The 16,883-nt window shown below is 41.1% G+C and overlaps 1 protein-coding gene across 2 annotated transcripts in view; it reads left to right on the top strand.

Annotated features, from left to right (window-relative positions):
* LOC137198146 (glutamate receptor ionotropic, kainate 5-like) overlaps window positions 1-11,872 on the top strand; it is a 107,544-nt gene extending 95,672 nt beyond the window's left edge. The window contains exons 17-19 of one of the 2 annotated variants that reach the window (XM_067611805.1): window positions 2,026-2,154; window positions 5,688-5,809; window positions 6,022-11,872. In XM_067611805.1, coding sequence (XP_067467906.1) covers window positions 2,026-2,154; window positions 5,688-5,809; window positions 6,022-6,777 — 1,007 coding nt within the window. In that variant the 3' untranslated portion in view covers window positions 6,778-11,872. Of the gene's footprint in view, window positions 1-2,025; window positions 2,155-5,687; window positions 5,903-6,021 lie in introns of both variants that reach the window. The other variant, XM_067611806.1, reaches the window with a different exon arrangement.
* Window positions 11,873-16,883: the final 5,011 nt, after the last annotated feature.

Below are 16,883 nucleotides of genomic sequence, written 5' to 3'. Positions count from 1 at the left end.
TTGAGTAGAGATAATTGTCTCATACTACAGTCAGGTACAGGTGTTTTGTATAACTGCGTCCTCCTGTCCTCTGGAGTTTGGACTTCTGTGTTCAGTATGCAAGTCTGAACTTGGCGTACTTTGCAAGGATAAAGGCTGAAGGTGTTTTTAGTCTGATATCAGTGATGGATGTGCTGCTGTTAGGTCACATGACCTCCTCAAACGTGGACATGTGTTCCTGCAACTTTTTGTGTTTACTATAGCAGCAATAAGAGACAAAACAGGAGACGGAACAGACAAGAAAATGGACATGAGGTCGATACTAGTCACATTTAATGATTAAAAAGAGAAAACAGTAAGAGGCTGGAAGAGCTGTAGTGACACCATGTTAGCGGTTAGCTCAACAGCTACGTCACAACCTCAATAAAGACTCACAAATGTCACAAAGATGGATGAGTTGTGAGCTGTTTTCCACTTTCTGATCTGGTGGTTTTACTGTTCCCACAAAAACAAACTTGTTGGAAATCATTTTTTTATATAAAGTGATTTTTTTCAGAGACATGCGGGTCGGTGTCTGACACCACGCCGCTGCTGAGTCAGTCTCAACATAATAAACTGTCTCCAAAATCAATGTTCCCGTTCAGAGAGGTCTATATTTAGTTTTAACAGTGTGAACATGAACACCGAGCTCAGGTGCATGTTTGATTTATGTAAAAGATTCAGCCGCCTCTTCATCTCAGTCTCAGTTTATCAGCACATGTGCTCCCAGGAAGGAAAACATCAATATAAAAACCCACAGAGCGGTAAAGGCCACGCTGTGCCTGTTAGTGCAGCTCAACACTTGTACATGTTTAACAAAGCAGAGGTTAGCAGGTGAGCTGTGATTCAATAAAAAAAACACTGAATGTACCGGACAGCAGCTTTCAACACGAGTGATCAACAGAGATGTTAGAAAGTCCTTTGATTAAAGAGAACATTCTGCACATTTCCAGCTCTATCTTTATATTCTGAGGCTCTGCTGGATGATCTTTGCATGATTTCCAGTTAAAAACTCCTTATTTATCTTCTACTGGTCCTTTATGCAGCCCCTCAGTTCAGCCTCTGTCTGAAACAGGCCGTTTTAGCTCCTGTCTCTTTAAGGCCCCGCACCCTGATGAGCCCACTCTGTTCTGATTGGTCAGCTTTCAGGAAGCTTCCTCCGGCTCCGGAGGCTACGTAAACAAACTATAGTAGCAGGATTTCACTTCTTTTTCTCCTTCTTTACTCCAAATGTCAACTTCTCGAATCCATCCGTACATGTTGGAGCTGAACAACACATGGAAACACCTTAGCAACCACCTTAGCAACCACCTTAGCAACCACCTAGCAACCAAGGCCACAGAACAGACGGCCATTTATGGGTATGTGAGACGAGCTGACGTCAGCTCATTAACAAGGTAGAAAAAAAACACCTCAAACGAAGCTTACAGAGCCGGTTGAAGCCCTGAGTTTAGACTTGCAGGCAGCATTTCTACATACGTTCCAGTTTTGGAACTTTGACCACATTTGACATCCGACATCAGAACAGGATATAAATAAAATAAAACCACAAAAAGCAGAATATGTCCCCTTTAAATATAAATAAATCTGAAATCCAGACTCTTGTTACACTTTAATTTCCTTTATTATCACTTCCTGGTGCATAAAAACATACGTTTCATTTGTCAGACCAACATCAGCAGCATGTTTCTCACTGAAATGCACCCTGGGAGTTGTAGTTAACGTCTAGCTTGAAGTTTTTACGTCCACAGGCTTGTAGATTAGACTTTTTACAAACAAACCAGATATTTTCTAATACAGTGATTCATCTTTTGTTCTGATATTTCACCCGGGAGAGTTTCATGTTGATCCAAACTGTAGAAGCTCAAATTGTGAGTCATGTAACATCGTTTATGAGGAAAAATGAACGGAAACTAACTCTCTTCACTTCACTCATCAACTCCATTAAGCTCGAACTTGAGTGTGTTTTTTTTTAACGAATGACTCGGCTCTTTTTATCCTCCGTAGGCTCTCCGTACAGAGACGAGATCACTTTGGGGATTTTACAGCTGCAGGAGAGCAACAGGCTGGAGATCCTGAAGAGACGCTGGTGGGAAGGAGGACAGTGTCCCAAAGAGGAAGACCACCGAGCCAAAGGTGAGCGTCACAGGATCCGTTTTTACTTTTCATTTCCAGCAACTGTGATCTGACGTCGCTTCATAGGCTCAGCTGCCACAGTTTGTTTTTTTTTTTTTCCAGGCGCAGAGAGGGAGGCTGTCATAGCAGTGGAATTAATTTGAACTGGATTGATAGTGTAGCTCCACACGCAGCCTCCTCTTCCTCTTACCAAATGAAAAAATTATAAATCAACACACAGAAAAATCCTCCCAAAAACTCCAGGATTCAAAGTGTCTCTTCACAGCCGTGTTTTAGTCCAGATGAAAGAACATCTGGCTGTATCCATCTTCCTGCAGAGCATGTTGACTGTTTACAGACATGTTAACCGCTAATTGTTGTGCTTTGTAATGATTTCACCATCTGCTCCTGTTAGTTTGTTAGTTCTGGTTCTGAGGGTTTGTTGGAAGGTTTCCTTTAGTTTAGCTTCAAAGATTAACTGATTGATTAGTTAGTCAATCAACAGAGTGATCAATGATAATGTGGATAATCTTTAAGGTCATTTATTCAGTAACAATATTTATTTTATTTTATTTTTTGTTTCAAAATTATAGGGTTGAAACTAGGGATGCACGATATTATCGGCATGTCATTGGTATCAGCTGATAAAAGCTCTAAAATGAAACATTGGTATCGGCAAATTCTGCCGATTATGAGAGGCCGATATGTCGCCGTCCCCTCGACGGACTGTGTCACCCCGACAGACCCGGTGCTTCAGCAGAGGCTAGCTGGTTGTGCTTCCCTCCGGTCATGCTGCGGCTAACGCTCCGCTAGCCTCCCAGCTAACGTTAGCGCCGGCTCTCCGTGTGGATCCAACCGGAGCACCGAGCCCCGGTTTGTTATTCAGGTTAAAGTGGGAAGAAGCAGCGGGTCTGACGGGCGGCTGAGTGAAGTGACCGTCGGCGTGAAACAGTCCATCAAGGAGCTGCTATGTTCGGCTGCACAGATAGGAAACACCTCGACTGACAGGATGTACCACTCTGTTTGAAAAAAAAAACCTTCTTCTTTTTAGTTTATACCGGCGGTTGGCAACCAGCGTATTAGGTGCATTACCGCCACCTTCTGCTCCGGAGTGTGGACCAGAGATTAAATCCTGCACATTAATCCTGTCTGTCTAATAAACTCAATGAAAACTCTACTGCTGCTCCCACTTGGCAGGTTCATTAAAGTTTTAATGCTGAGCTCCTGAACTCCAGTCTTCCTCAGTTCTTCCTTCATATATTGTCTTTCTTGATCATACTTAGTATAATCTATGCTTGCATGTATAATAGTCTCCTCAGCCAGCTGGAAAAAAGTATGTGCATATATCGGCATATCAGATATCGGCAAAAAATCCAATATTGTGCATCCTTAGTTGAAACGATTAGTTAATCGATAGAAAATTAATCAGCAACAATTCTGACAATCAATTAGTCATTTAAGACATTTTTCAAGCAAAAAGTAAAATATTTGCTGCATTTTTGTTTTATTTCTTTGTAAACTGAAAATCTTTGTGTTTTGGATGTTTTGCATTTCTTTTACTATTTGCTGATATTTTATAGACTAAAAGATGAATCGATTACAATGTTTAACATCCGACATCATAACAGGATATAAATAATAGAAAACCACAATAAGCCTGATATGAACCCGTTAAGATATTGAACCAACAGCATCCATGAAGCTGCCCGTCTGGCTTCAAACAATCAGATTTTATTCATCCTCTGAATTTCGTTCTGTTTCATAAAATGAGCCACTAAACAGCCTCAATATCATTTTATCATCTTATACGTCTTGTTTTCCTGTCAGTCTGCGTCCCCTTCGACTCCCCCCCCCCCCCCCCCCCCCCCCCCCCCTCTCTCTATGGATTGATTATGATGACAGATTTTTTCCTTCACGTCCAGACGTTTCCGTTATTGATCCTCACATGTGTTTTTTTTTTCTTCTTCTTCTTTCTGGTTCGACTCAGTTTAACAAGACGAGACAGTTTCTCTCTCAGATCATGTTATTTAGGAGACGATCATGACGGGAATCAGAGACTTGGCTGATTATTGATCCACTTTCTGTTTGTCATCTGTTCATACAGCTTCCTTTATTCCCAGAGAGTGTGTGTGTGTGTGTGTGTGTGTGTGTGTGTGTGTGTGATCTCGTTAAGACCATTAAGACTAATCAAGCCTCTCTTTGTTGTTGATTAAACAGGGTTCATGCAGCTTTTACATTTAGTGATTAACTGAAGGTTGAAGGCAAACAGACGCACATGCAGTTAATTAGTTATTGTGATTTCTATGTTAATGATAATATATCAAACCAAAAGAAGTAGATATGCAATTAGAACTATAATGAACATTTTGAGTCATTTTTTTAAGAACAAATTCTCTGATTTCAGCTTCTCAAATGTGAATATTTTCTGGTTTCTTTAGTTTCTGTGTGACAGTGACTGTATGACGACACATTTCTCAGAGAACTTCAATTCTTTGAATACATTTCTGTTTTATTTATTTATTTATTTATTTTCAGTCTTCTATAATTAAGACTATGATAAACTGAATATCTTATCACAGTAAACAATAATTGAGATTTTTCATTTCCTGACATTTTATGGACTAAAAAACTAATCGATTAATTGAGAAAATAATCGACAGATTAATCAATAATGAGAATGATCATTAGTCGCAGTGCAATATGCAATGTAACTACTTGAAAAATAGATAATAGATAATAAAGCTAAATGTATAGTCTTTTAGTAGAATACTAACTGTTGTTAAAAATAAACTTAAAGTAAGGAAATTTGTGTTTGGTAGATTATTTCTTTGTTGTAACGATGCTTCTTGGAAATAAATCTTATATCTTGATGGAAAACCTGTTTATTTCTCTTTTAAATGGAGCCACATTTGTAAGGAACATGCATTTGTGGGATGAGCAGCAGAGCTGAGTGTGTGGGTTGTGCCAATGAAAAATTTGCCAAATCTTCTCTGCCGATGCCAAACAGCTTATTTTGCTGTTGCTATTGACTCTTGTTTTGAGCTTCTGGTACCCTCAGGAGGGGGGGGGGGGGAGGTGCCTGACCGGTCATGGCATGGTCGTCCGCCTGTGTGTGTACCTGTTGTGCTAAGTTTATGTTTACTCCAAAAACATGCAGAGAAAGAGGGAGAACACTGTTTCAGCCCTGAGTAGCGTCTGCAGGCAACATCTCAGGGCTGAAAAGTCGTTACTGCTCGTTAAGTTTCTTGCTGTAATTCAGGTGAAAATATTAATATTTTGAGCGACTCAGATCTTTTTTCATCTGGATTTTGCTGACCGGACAGTTAAATGACATCAACCTGAAACTGTGAAAGTGAGGAAGACGCTTCTGCTGCCTCGTCAGTTAGGCTTCATCAGAGTTTATAATGTTTGTAATGAAAATAATTTTAAAAAAGTATTGATTATGACTTTTTTAAAGCAGCGGGCTTGTTGAAGCAACGATACGACTTAAACAAAGTATCTTATTATAACTCTCCTCCTCTTCATCACCGTGTGTGTGTGTGTGTGTGTCGCAGGTCTTGGCATGGAGAACATCGGCGGGATCTTTGTGGTCCTGATCTGCGGCCTCATCATCGCCGTCTTCGTGGCCATCATGGAGTTCGTGTGGTCGACGCGCCGCACCGCAGAGACGGACGAGGTAAACCTTCATCCTCATCCTCCTCCTCTTCCTCTCTCGTCCTCCTCCTCCTCCTGCCCCGCCCCCAGCTTCAACCTCAGCCCAGACACCTCAGTAGGTCGTCCGCACACCTGCCGGCCAATCAGAAAAGAGTATTGAGCCAGTCTCTGGTATGATTACAGATGAGTTTGAGCTGCACAGTAACGTGTTCGTCCCTCTGCTCTGTCTCTCAGGTGTCTGTCTGTCAGGAGATGCTCACCGAGTTTCGTAACGCCGTTTCCTGTAAGAAGAGTTCTCGCTCTCGACGCCGTCGTCCTCTGAGCAGCTCTGGAGGCGGAGTCCTGCGTCACCCGTCCCGCCTGGCTCTGGCGGCCCCGCGCCCCATCCGCCTGGTCCGCGAGATGCGTCTGAGCAACGGTAAACTGTACAGCGGCGCCGGCCCACTGACGGGCGGGCTAGGGGCAGGTATGGGCAGAGGTCCTGATTTGGGCCCGGGGCCGCAGAGGCTCCTGGAGGACCCGCTAGGGATCAACGCCACCACCAGCACAACGCCTCCCGTGCCGACCCTGGTGGCTCCGCCCGCCCCGCCGCGCAGCTTCCTGCAGAGCTGCAGCCACGTGCGCATCTGCCAGGAGTGCCGGCGGATCCAGAGCCTGCGGCCGACCGCGCTCACACCCCCTCCGCCTCCTCCCCCCTCCTCCTCCTCCTCCGCCTCCTCCTGCTCCCGGATCCCGCCCTCAGTGACGCCGGGTCACCCTCATCGCCACAACCCCCACCACCACCTCCACTACCACCATGGCTCCATGTCGCTGCCCCGCCTCCCGCCGCCGCCTCCCCCGATCCCGTCCGACAGAGCTGACAGTGACGGGGGCGGGGGGGCAGCGAGCCCGCGGCACGCCAACACCAAACCAACGCCACCGCCCAGACCGGTGCCCCCTGCCAAGACCCCAACACACCCACCGACAGACTTACTGGGGGGGCACGACTGAGCGGAGGGACGCTGCACATGCTGTCATCGGAGGGGTCAAAGGTCGCTTTCTAACTGTGAACTTTGCTCTTTGACCCCGACGACACAGCTGGATCAGTCCAAACTGGCCAATCAGCAGGAGAGGATGAAACCATTTGACCCGTTTGCAGGGTCCCTCATTCAAACGCAGCCACTGAGGCTCATAAAGTAACCTTTACACAGGGGGGGCGGATCAAACCACTCTGACTGTCTGCAGGGAGGACCAAACATTTTGGATTAAACCAACTGAGTGTTCGGACAGACCTGATGGACAAACAGGAAGTGACTGCCGAACGGGCGCCATCCTGGGGTCTTGTTTGTTTGTCGCCCCCACATTCAGTCCTCCACCTCCTGCCTCGGCCAATCATCACGCTCCGTGCCAAGCGAGGAGGACTCAGAGACACTGAAAGACAGTTTATCAGAGGTTTTACTGTTTGAATACTGTTTGTATAGAAGGAAACACACACACACACACACACACACACACACACACACACACACACACACACAGTAGCAGAGCAGCTGTACAGTTTCACAGTCGTCTGTCAGTCATGTGGAGGATGTAGCTCATTAAGACTGTTGGTGCTGTTCACAGTCATGATGTCTGAAAACTGACCGACCGGCGCTGTGATGCTCGTGGCGTTAAACACGCATCAGTAGTCACCTAAAGTCAACACAACGCTGCTCAGGCCGTCCTTCTTCTTCTCCACACGCTGCTGATTTCACCTCGCGAAGGGTTAAAGTGAACAAACTGGGAAACGTTTCCTTTTTTTAGCCTTTTAAAAACCCTCGTTTGACACTCACACAAAACAACAGAAAGATGTCTCCAGAGTTTTCTCAGGAGGCGTGTGCAGTGTGTTAAACACAGTTTGGAGAGTTCAAAGATGGGTTGCATCAGCTTTTCATAAATCCATCACTAAGTTTGTGTGGAAATTCCTTCCCTAAGATCTTAGAAATGTCTAGCGAGTGTCAAACTGGTGACTGGTTGCTCTGAAACATCTGTATCACCATCCCGTCAACAGGAAGTCACTGCAGCATCACCAGCTGTAACAGAATATCCAAGTAACAGTTTAAAAAAAGGGCCAAACGATGAATTATCTGGTCATTAACCTCATTCATTGTAATACTCAAAGACAGGATTTTACAACTCTGCGGCGCCATCAGTTTTATCTGTCGTCACGGCGACCGCGAGATAAACAGCAAAGTAATCCACCTGGAGTATGTTTTTACATGTATGTGATTGGCCAACGCAGCACCTTACCTGATGACATCACGTTTATTGAACCAGTTGAATCAGACTTTTTTTTGCCGGAGCTTCCTGCGTCAGCGTCTCCGCTGGCTGAGACGCCTGTAAAGGCTTCCGGGATGAAGACTCTCTCCTCCTCGTCTTCATAGCATCTCAGGGAAACTTTCCCAACAGGACGAGTGTGGAAGTCTGATATATCTTCAAAAAGTCTTTTTCCAAAAGCAGCTGTTAGAAAATTCTGCGTCAATACAGTAAAAATTGAGAAACAATTCATCTCTATAGAGCTGGTTTCTGTTTAAATTTAGTAATTAAATCTCCACATAAACCTGCGTTAACTGATATTTTGTCAACTAGTTTCCAGAAGAAACAAGTAGTGAACACAACACTGACATATTATCAGCTTTTAAGTTGATATGTTGAACTTATTTCCACATCCAGCAGTTACGGAGCAACATTATCGTTCATTGATAATATAATAATTACTTGTGGCGTTCCTCAGGGTTCTATTCTGGGTCTGTTTATTCTTTCAGTCTGGTTAAAGCTGCTTGACATTATGTTTTTTTTATCCACTTATTTTCAGAAGAATAGTCTGTAAACTCAACTTCTGTCATATTAACAGTTTATAAAGTAGTTGTTGCTAACATGTTAGCAAACATCCAGCAGTTACGGAGCAACATTATCATTCATTTGTAGATTATATTAACTGAATCCAAAAAACACTGACATTTGTCCAAACGCTCAAATCCGAAATTTATCGAATTTATCAGGCTGATTTCAAAAGAAATGTGAATAAAATGATGCTGCAGTCATAAAAACAAACTATTAAACTGTTTAAAGATACATTTACTGGGAAAATAAAAGTTTAAACATTAAACTTAATGATTAAAATCACCAAAATTTGAAGCTTTGATCAAACAACAACATTAAGAGTTAAACCATCATTAACTGATGTTTAGTTTCCATCAGAAACAAACATTGAACATTAACTCTGACTCATAATCAGCTTTTAAGTTGATATGTTGAACTTATTTCCACGTCCAGCAGTTACGGAGCAACATTATCATTCATGTGGAGTCGTGTTTCTGTCCACCTGGTGAATGTAAGTCCAATATTCACTCTCTTTTAGCTTCTGTTTTTACTCTCTACCAACTCCTGAGGGAAATATCTGGCTCTTTAGCTGCTAAATGCTCCACTATGTTCACCAGCTAGTCTACAGCTAACTGTTTGGTGCTGAGCAGGTAGTGTAAAGTGGCTTTTTTACAGCTTTTTCTCTGAAATCAGCCTCCTGCTGCGGCCACACCGACAGCTCAGACTGTGGAGTTATAAAACATATTGATTATAGCTGCTTTAAAAACACTTATCGTATATTATCATTAGGCCGACCTTAAAAACAGCTGATGCAGCTCCAGATCTTAAAACAAGTGAGCTTCTGTTAATCAGATGACAAATGGAGAAGGAGAAGGACTACCTTCCTACAGTTTTGTATATTTTAAGTGAGTATTAATGCTGTTTTTATCCTCGTTTGAAATTTTCCAAACAGTAAGTCAGTGGTGCTCAGTGTGGGAAGTACAGATATATACACACATCCACTAACTACACACTCACAGGTAAAGTTGGAGGGCTGAAAAGATTCAAACCTGGAAAAAAGGGGAAAAACTCAAATTTGTGATTGTAATTTCCTTCCTGTCAGCGTGTCCGACCTGAGTATTTATTCTTGATTTCTTTCCTCTTTTTCATCCTAACCTCGAGTTTGTTTGTTTTTTTTAAAAAAATTGATGTCATGACGGAGTTCAGAGGTCACCTGTCAGCTGCGTCCTCCGTGAACCCCATACATTGACGAACCCTGTCGACCGATCGCACCACATCAGCGCTGATATTGATCCGCCTGTGTTTGCTTTACAGCTGCAGCTTACAAACAAAGGAGACAAATGTACAAAACTCCACATGCACATGATTATTGATTATTATTTTACACCCTTTGGACACATGGTTTTGTTGAAGAGCAGTGCCTGTAGTTTTTAATTTGGTTGTTTTATTTGCATAGAAACTGTTGACATGTTTAGAAAATGAAAAAAAAAAAAGGGGGGTCACACCTGCACACGAACACCAGGCTACAAAAGTTTAACGATGACTTCGTCAGACAAACGTTATCATCGTTAAAGTTTTGTGTCTTGCGGTACGTGTGCAAGCGTAACCGTTTTCTTTATCGATGCTGTTTTCTGATAGCTTTGCACCTACGTGATGTAATTGCTCCTCTTCAACATGTTGAGAAAATGAGCCGAGAGGAAGAGACGGTTTATGGGAAATGATAAAAAAAAACAGCAAGAGGAATGTTGTAAAAATGTGATTTTAAACGTGTGTGTGTGTGAGAGAGTGAGTGTGTGATGAATGAATCCCGTCCCGCGTTTCTTCTTCATCATCTCGTCTGCGGTTTTTATTTTTCTCTGATCTTCCCTCATGTTCGTACCAGCAGTGCTCAGCTGATCAGCAGGACCGAGACCACAGATGGATATTATTATTCTGATGATTCTATTGTTATCATTATTATTGATATTGACGTGTGGGGTGACTGTAGGAGGGAACCAGCCCTCTGATGTTCAATATATAGACACACGTTTGGAATAAAAAAATACAGACAATGTACCAAAAAAAAACCTGCTGCTGTCAGTGAAGCTTCATTTATCAGACCTTTGACCTCCTGTTTGATCCTCTGAACCGTTTTTAACTCGGTTTTCAATCCCATTAATCACTCACTACACGTCTCCGCCAGACTGACGTACGTTGTTGTTGTCATCAGTCTACACTAGTTTCAGAACAGTTTTTTAGAACATATCAGCCTGTTTGGGAACCAATATGACACATTTTTACAGCAGATTTGTTTACATTTAAATCGTCTCCATTAAAAGTCATGAATCAGCTGTTTGTAGTGTAACATGGACGCATCACTGGATCACTGTGATACTGAGGTTAACTTCCTCTGAAGCCTCTTTGTTCTCTGGTTTCTAAGGTTCGGACATCAGAGATGATGATCCTCAGGAAGTCACACTGAATGACATCATCATGTGTTTCATGTCTGTGTTCAGGTTTGACTCGGAGAAGAAGAAGAAGAAGATGATTTTTGACTCTTCTTCACCTCACACAGTATCTTATTCTGTGTCTCAAATCACATACTTCTGTACTTTCACTTCACATTTTGAGTGCATGTATGAGGAAATGCAGCGCACTGTGAGTAAAAGTTGAGTGTGGAACTATGGACGCTTCTCGCCCTCAATGGTCGCCATCTTGGCTACGTAGCGGAAGGGGAGGGACCACTTTTCAAACTGGAAATGGCGGCCGAGTACATTGTAACTACGGTGAACATCACCACATTATACAAATGTAAGTTATTCATGTGTTTTTTAGCACTAAGCACCACTATACTGTTGTCGGATATCAGCCATCAGTGTGTTCTTTGGGTTAATTTAGCAGTCTGTAATGATTTGGTAGCGCGAATGCTAACGCTAGCTAATGCTAATTTGCGATCGTCATTTCCGGTAAGTGCACAACAGCCGTGTTTGATTTGAGACGACATTACGCCAGTAAGTACATATTGTACACAGTGTACTACATGACAGTGTACTAACAGAAGTCTGTGATTTGAGACACAGCTTTAGGTTTTGTCCTGCTGAGTGTTCACGTCTGTTACACATCAGATCTTGTCATTAGTTCAAATGTCGTCATGAGACATAAGTTTAATTACTGAGGAGAATATTTCATTCTCCACCTCCCTCTGTGATGTTCATCCTGCCTGGATGGAGCTTTCATAATGACAAAAAAAAAATGCACATTTTCAATTTACGCATAAAAACATTTGTTTGCATTTGGGTTTTTTTGCTGTTGTTGTTGTTGTTGTTGTTGTTGTGTTAACTTTAAAGGCTCTGATATTCTCTCTCTCTGGTCAAACAGCTTTGGAAACTTCCTTTAAAAACATCAGGAAAAAACACAGCGATCCATAATCAACAGCAAACAGAATGAGCTCATGTATTGATCTTTTAGATCCTCAGAGCGTGTTCAGTATGACAGCAGCGAGCCGACACGTCATGTGATCACCAGGAACCTGACGTACAGGTGAGTGTTTCAAGTAAACAAGTAGCAACATCATAACTTTAAAAACAATACATTCAAACATGTACGCAATATTTTACTCAATACTGAACTATCAAAGTAACTTTAACACATGAAACATGTCACAGCTGCTGTTGATTTAAAAGTGTTTGTAGTTTTTATTGTTTAGTGTTTGTAGTTTTTATTGTTTAGTGTTTGTAGTTTTTTGCAGCTCAGAGATGAAGGAAAACAGAAGCTCCTGATGTAAAACCATCAGCAGCCAGCAGAGGGCAGCACAGACCAACAGAAACATCTGAAGGACATCAGAGAAAGAGATGAGTGTAAAACATAAAGGTTAAATGTGTGAAAAGATTTTTAAATATATAAACTCTGCATCAGAGTAACTAATTAACAAAAACTAACGAGGTAGTTGCTCTTATGAAGGTAGAACAGTAATATGTAAAGTAAAATATACAGTTTATTGCAATATGATTGTATTAATCACACAATACTTCAACATTTCCTTTAAAATCAATCAGTCTGTATGAGTTACATTAAACATTACAGCTGTCAGCTTATATTAAAGGTTAGAATAACCGTTTTTATATGTACACAAATATACATTAAGTAGAATTGTATTTGTATTATCTGATGAATAGAGGATAATACAACAGAAATGTTAACACACAACCAGCTTCTTGTTTTGACAAGTTCATTTGAACTATTTATTCCTGTAAATTATCACTTTACAGCAAGAAAATCCATCATTGTAACATCGAATAAAAGATTTTACAGCTCAATTAAGTCGAATTACAACCACTAATCCTGTTGATTTAGTTTATTTTACAAGAGAAGTCAGAAAATACTGACGGAGGGACAATAAAACAGGAATTACAGATAAAAATGAATCATCTTCAGAGAGAATTACAACATTTTCATTTCTGTAAACCGTCTCAACAATCAGTGACACACGTGTGTGTTCATTTAGGAACAAAATGTTCATGTTCAGTGTTACTGTAAGAAACTGTTCAGAGATGATAAATCTGACGCAAACAGCCAGAAACAGACGGAGGTCATCGATCTAATCCTGACTGTGATCGTTCTGTGGAGACAGAGAAGAAATCTGAAGGCTGAGTGACGTCGTCTGAGACAAGAGAGACAAGAAACAAGAAGAGAAGTGATATGAAGCTAAACTGGGTCACAACACTGACGAGAGTTTAAAAGACAAGTGGGCCTTCATACTGGATATTAAAAGATCCTTCAAATGTGCTTTCAATGGAAGTGATGGAGGCTAAAACCCACAGTGTGTCCACACAGTCATTTAAAAGTCTGTGTGAAGCTTCTATTCAGCTTCTTCAGTCTGAGTTAGTCATATCAAGTGGATATCTGACACATTTACAGTCTGTTTAGCATTAAATTCCCTCTTTGTGTTTCCTCGGACAGTGTTTCCCTGTTGAGCTGCAGGTGGAAGTATAGTAACAAAAAGAGGGACTTTGGCACTAAAAAGACTGTAACATTGAAAGATATCTACTTGATTTGACTCATTTGGACGCTGAAGCTTCATCATCACTTCCATTGTAAGGTCATTATGAAGGGATCTTCTAATGGTCAGTATGAACAGGAGGAATGATTACAGCAAGATAAACAGGTTTTAATGTTCATTTGGGCTCCTGACTGCTGTTTTCTTTAAGACAGGTTAGATTCTTTTTCGCTTCTAACATCTGATCTTTTCACACATTTTTTGGGCCACTTGTGTTCGTGATTCTAGATCTGATTCATATCTGACTGTCTGAACAGTCAAATCGGACTTCATGTAGTTTGTTTTTTCTCTTCTGTGCACATATCATCTGTTGTCATCATTCAGTGTCGGCACCTCACAGCCCGTTAAAAACAAACATGGAGGAGAGCAACAACGGCGACGGGTCGATGGAGAGACGATGACATTTATGGAGAAGCTTCGATTCGAGCCAAACTGGAACAAACATGTCAGTTAAATCTGTGCATGTGTGGCAGTTTAAGAACTCAACTTATAAACATGAAACATCAACACAGACAGATCAGATCTGACTAAATAATCAGAAATGAAACATTAATACCTGGAGAGAAATACAGAAACCAAAACCAAAAGTATATTTCCATGATGACGATGAGCACAAAGCAATAAATCAGACAATAAAACATCATCATCGGACAGAATGAATGAATATTTCTGTTGCTTCCAACATTTCATCACACACACACACACACTCCCTGCGATGATGTCACTCCCTGTTTAATCTTCAGATTACACGCCTGGAAATAAACATGTCGCAAGAATCCAGTAAGTGTCAACTTCATCCTTTTCTTGGTAAAGAGGTGACGTCGATGTGACCCCCCCCCCCCCCCCCCACATGTTTCTCTGCCCTTAACGAAGTGATCGTTTTATCTGATGTGTAACGGTTTTTGGGAAGCACAGACAGATGATGTCATCCTGCTGATTGCTGCCCCATAATGAGTCACATGATCCAACCGTGTATCTGGAGCTTCATCTGGAGGATTTCTTGTTTTATACTCACTCGTAAGTTTAAAGGATAATTCTGGTGATTTACTATATTTTTCTAAAGTCAAGAGGTTGTGACATGTAGCACAACAAGCTAATGAAACTGTAAACAGAACAAGTGTTCCTGCACATGCTCAGTAGCATCCTCATTACACAGAACTACTCTCCAGAGACTGAAAACATGATCAGTTATTAGTCTTTGGAGCCGTTTCTAAATAAACTAACGTGACTCGTGCAGGAAAATGAGAAAACAGCTGCAGGAGTTTCATATCGATGGGAGACGGACAGATGTAGGAGCATTAAAACAGTTCCTAACAGTCTCCATCACAGTTATTTAATAGTTCCAGTCGGTCCGGTCCGTCAGCCTGTGATTCCTCATTTGAATATAAATATCAGACGGATGCAAATTCTCCTCTGTGGAGTTGAAACAGAGTGAAACTACACCCACAACATTATCAGTCTGCAGCAACCTGTTTGTTTTATATCATATATGTTTTGCTGATTGTGACTTTCTTACATATTTTTTTAAATCTTTCTATTTGAAATGTGTTTTCAGCGCCATTAATTTGCATTAAATTCACCGTCTGTATATTTTGCACTAATAACTGTTCAGAGAAAATAAAAAAACAAACCATGACAGAATTAAATGTTGAGTATGAAATGAATCCAGCATGCTTTTTTCCCTTTTCTTGCACAAAAACTGGCGTTTGAACCCGAAGATGAATCATCACACAAATATTTCCAGTCATTGGACCGAACCCGGCAGCAGCTGCAGCGATGCTCCTGCTCACCGTTTCCTCTTTGGTTCCAGAAACCGGTGAAACACATTTATCCCTGCAGATTAACCTCCACCGATGATCCTGTTGCTGCTGTTGTTTCAGCTCCAGGATGTCGTGTCAGGACAGATCGTCGTGTCTCGCTGTGCCAGGTGAGATTTTCACACCCTGGAGATTAAAAAACATTCCTGACATTTTTGTTTTGTTTTATTTTTTTTGATTTCTAAGCTTTTTATATGCTTATTTGCATGTCGAGCAGCAGAGATCTGTTGAAACCTGCAGACGTTAAAGGTTCTGTTTACACATCGTGTTTCCTTTAAACTCCTCCGGAAGTCCAAAAGTTTCCAAAGATACCAAATATGTCGAGGCAGAGCTTGTGTGTGGGAATTGTTTTAATTGTGATTAATTGTGAGTGATTAGTGTCGATTATGATATTTAGGAATGAAAACGGATTCTGTGATGTGGTTTCTTTTTCTAAACAGATCATCGTGTCTCAGGTTGATAATTGTTGGACTTTTTTTTTGATCTTGTTGCTGAGTTGTAACCGTGGTGACTCACTGCCAGCGGTCACATGATTATAATGAGTTTAAACACAGTGATGGAGACAAACTAAGTACTGAAGTGTAATTTTAGGTTGTGAGTTTATAACTTTTTATGCAACTTTATACTTCACAGTGCAGGTTAAAGTAAATGTACCAAAACACATATAATAATACGTAAATAGAAAAAACATCTGTGTATGTAAAAGAAATGTTATCAGCAAAATGTACTTAATAGTAAAAATACAAGTACTGAGACTGATCTGTTATTATAAATGACATCATTGGATTTTTAAAGGATCGTTCTGATGATTGTCTATATTCTTCTGATGTTTGGATCCAAACTAACAATGAACTGATCTACTAACTACTACTTATTGTGTGTGTATCAAAGCTGATATATCTGATTAAAAACACGTCAGTGAGTCACAGCGCTGCACTGGGTCACATGTTCCTTCATCATGAAGAGTTTTGGTCACGTTAGTTTGTTTAGAAACAGCTCCAAAGACTAATAACAGCATCATGTTTTCAGTCTCTGGAGAGTAGTTCTGTGTAAGGCAGACGCTACTGAGCATGTGCAGGAACGTGGTTCTGTTTACAGCTTGTTGTGCTTCATATCACAACCTGTGGACTTTAATCTACATTGTACATCTCTTACCGTTACTCTCTTACGAAAAAAAGCACATGTGAAATTCAGTCTTTCACATGTGAACTGAGACATTTCACATGTGATGTTGTGATTTCACATGTGAACTTAAAATTCACATTTGGAAAAAGACAACATGTTTTTAGCTTTGCATGTGAAAAGTAAAACATTTCACATGTGCCCCTGAATGTATCACATGTCAAAACACGAGTTATCACATGTGAGTTATCACGTGTTTCTTTCGTATAAGGGACTCCTTT

Source organism: Thunnus thynnus, chromosome 15 (genome assembly GCF_963924715.1).
Source record: "Thunnus thynnus chromosome 15, fThuThy2.1, whole genome shotgun sequence".
Lineage (NCBI taxonomy): Eukaryota > Metazoa > Chordata > Actinopteri > Scombriformes > Scombridae > Thunnus > Thunnus thynnus.
The sequence above is the reverse complement of the archived record's forward strand: the minus strand, read 5'-3'. Positions and strand labels throughout refer to the sequence as shown.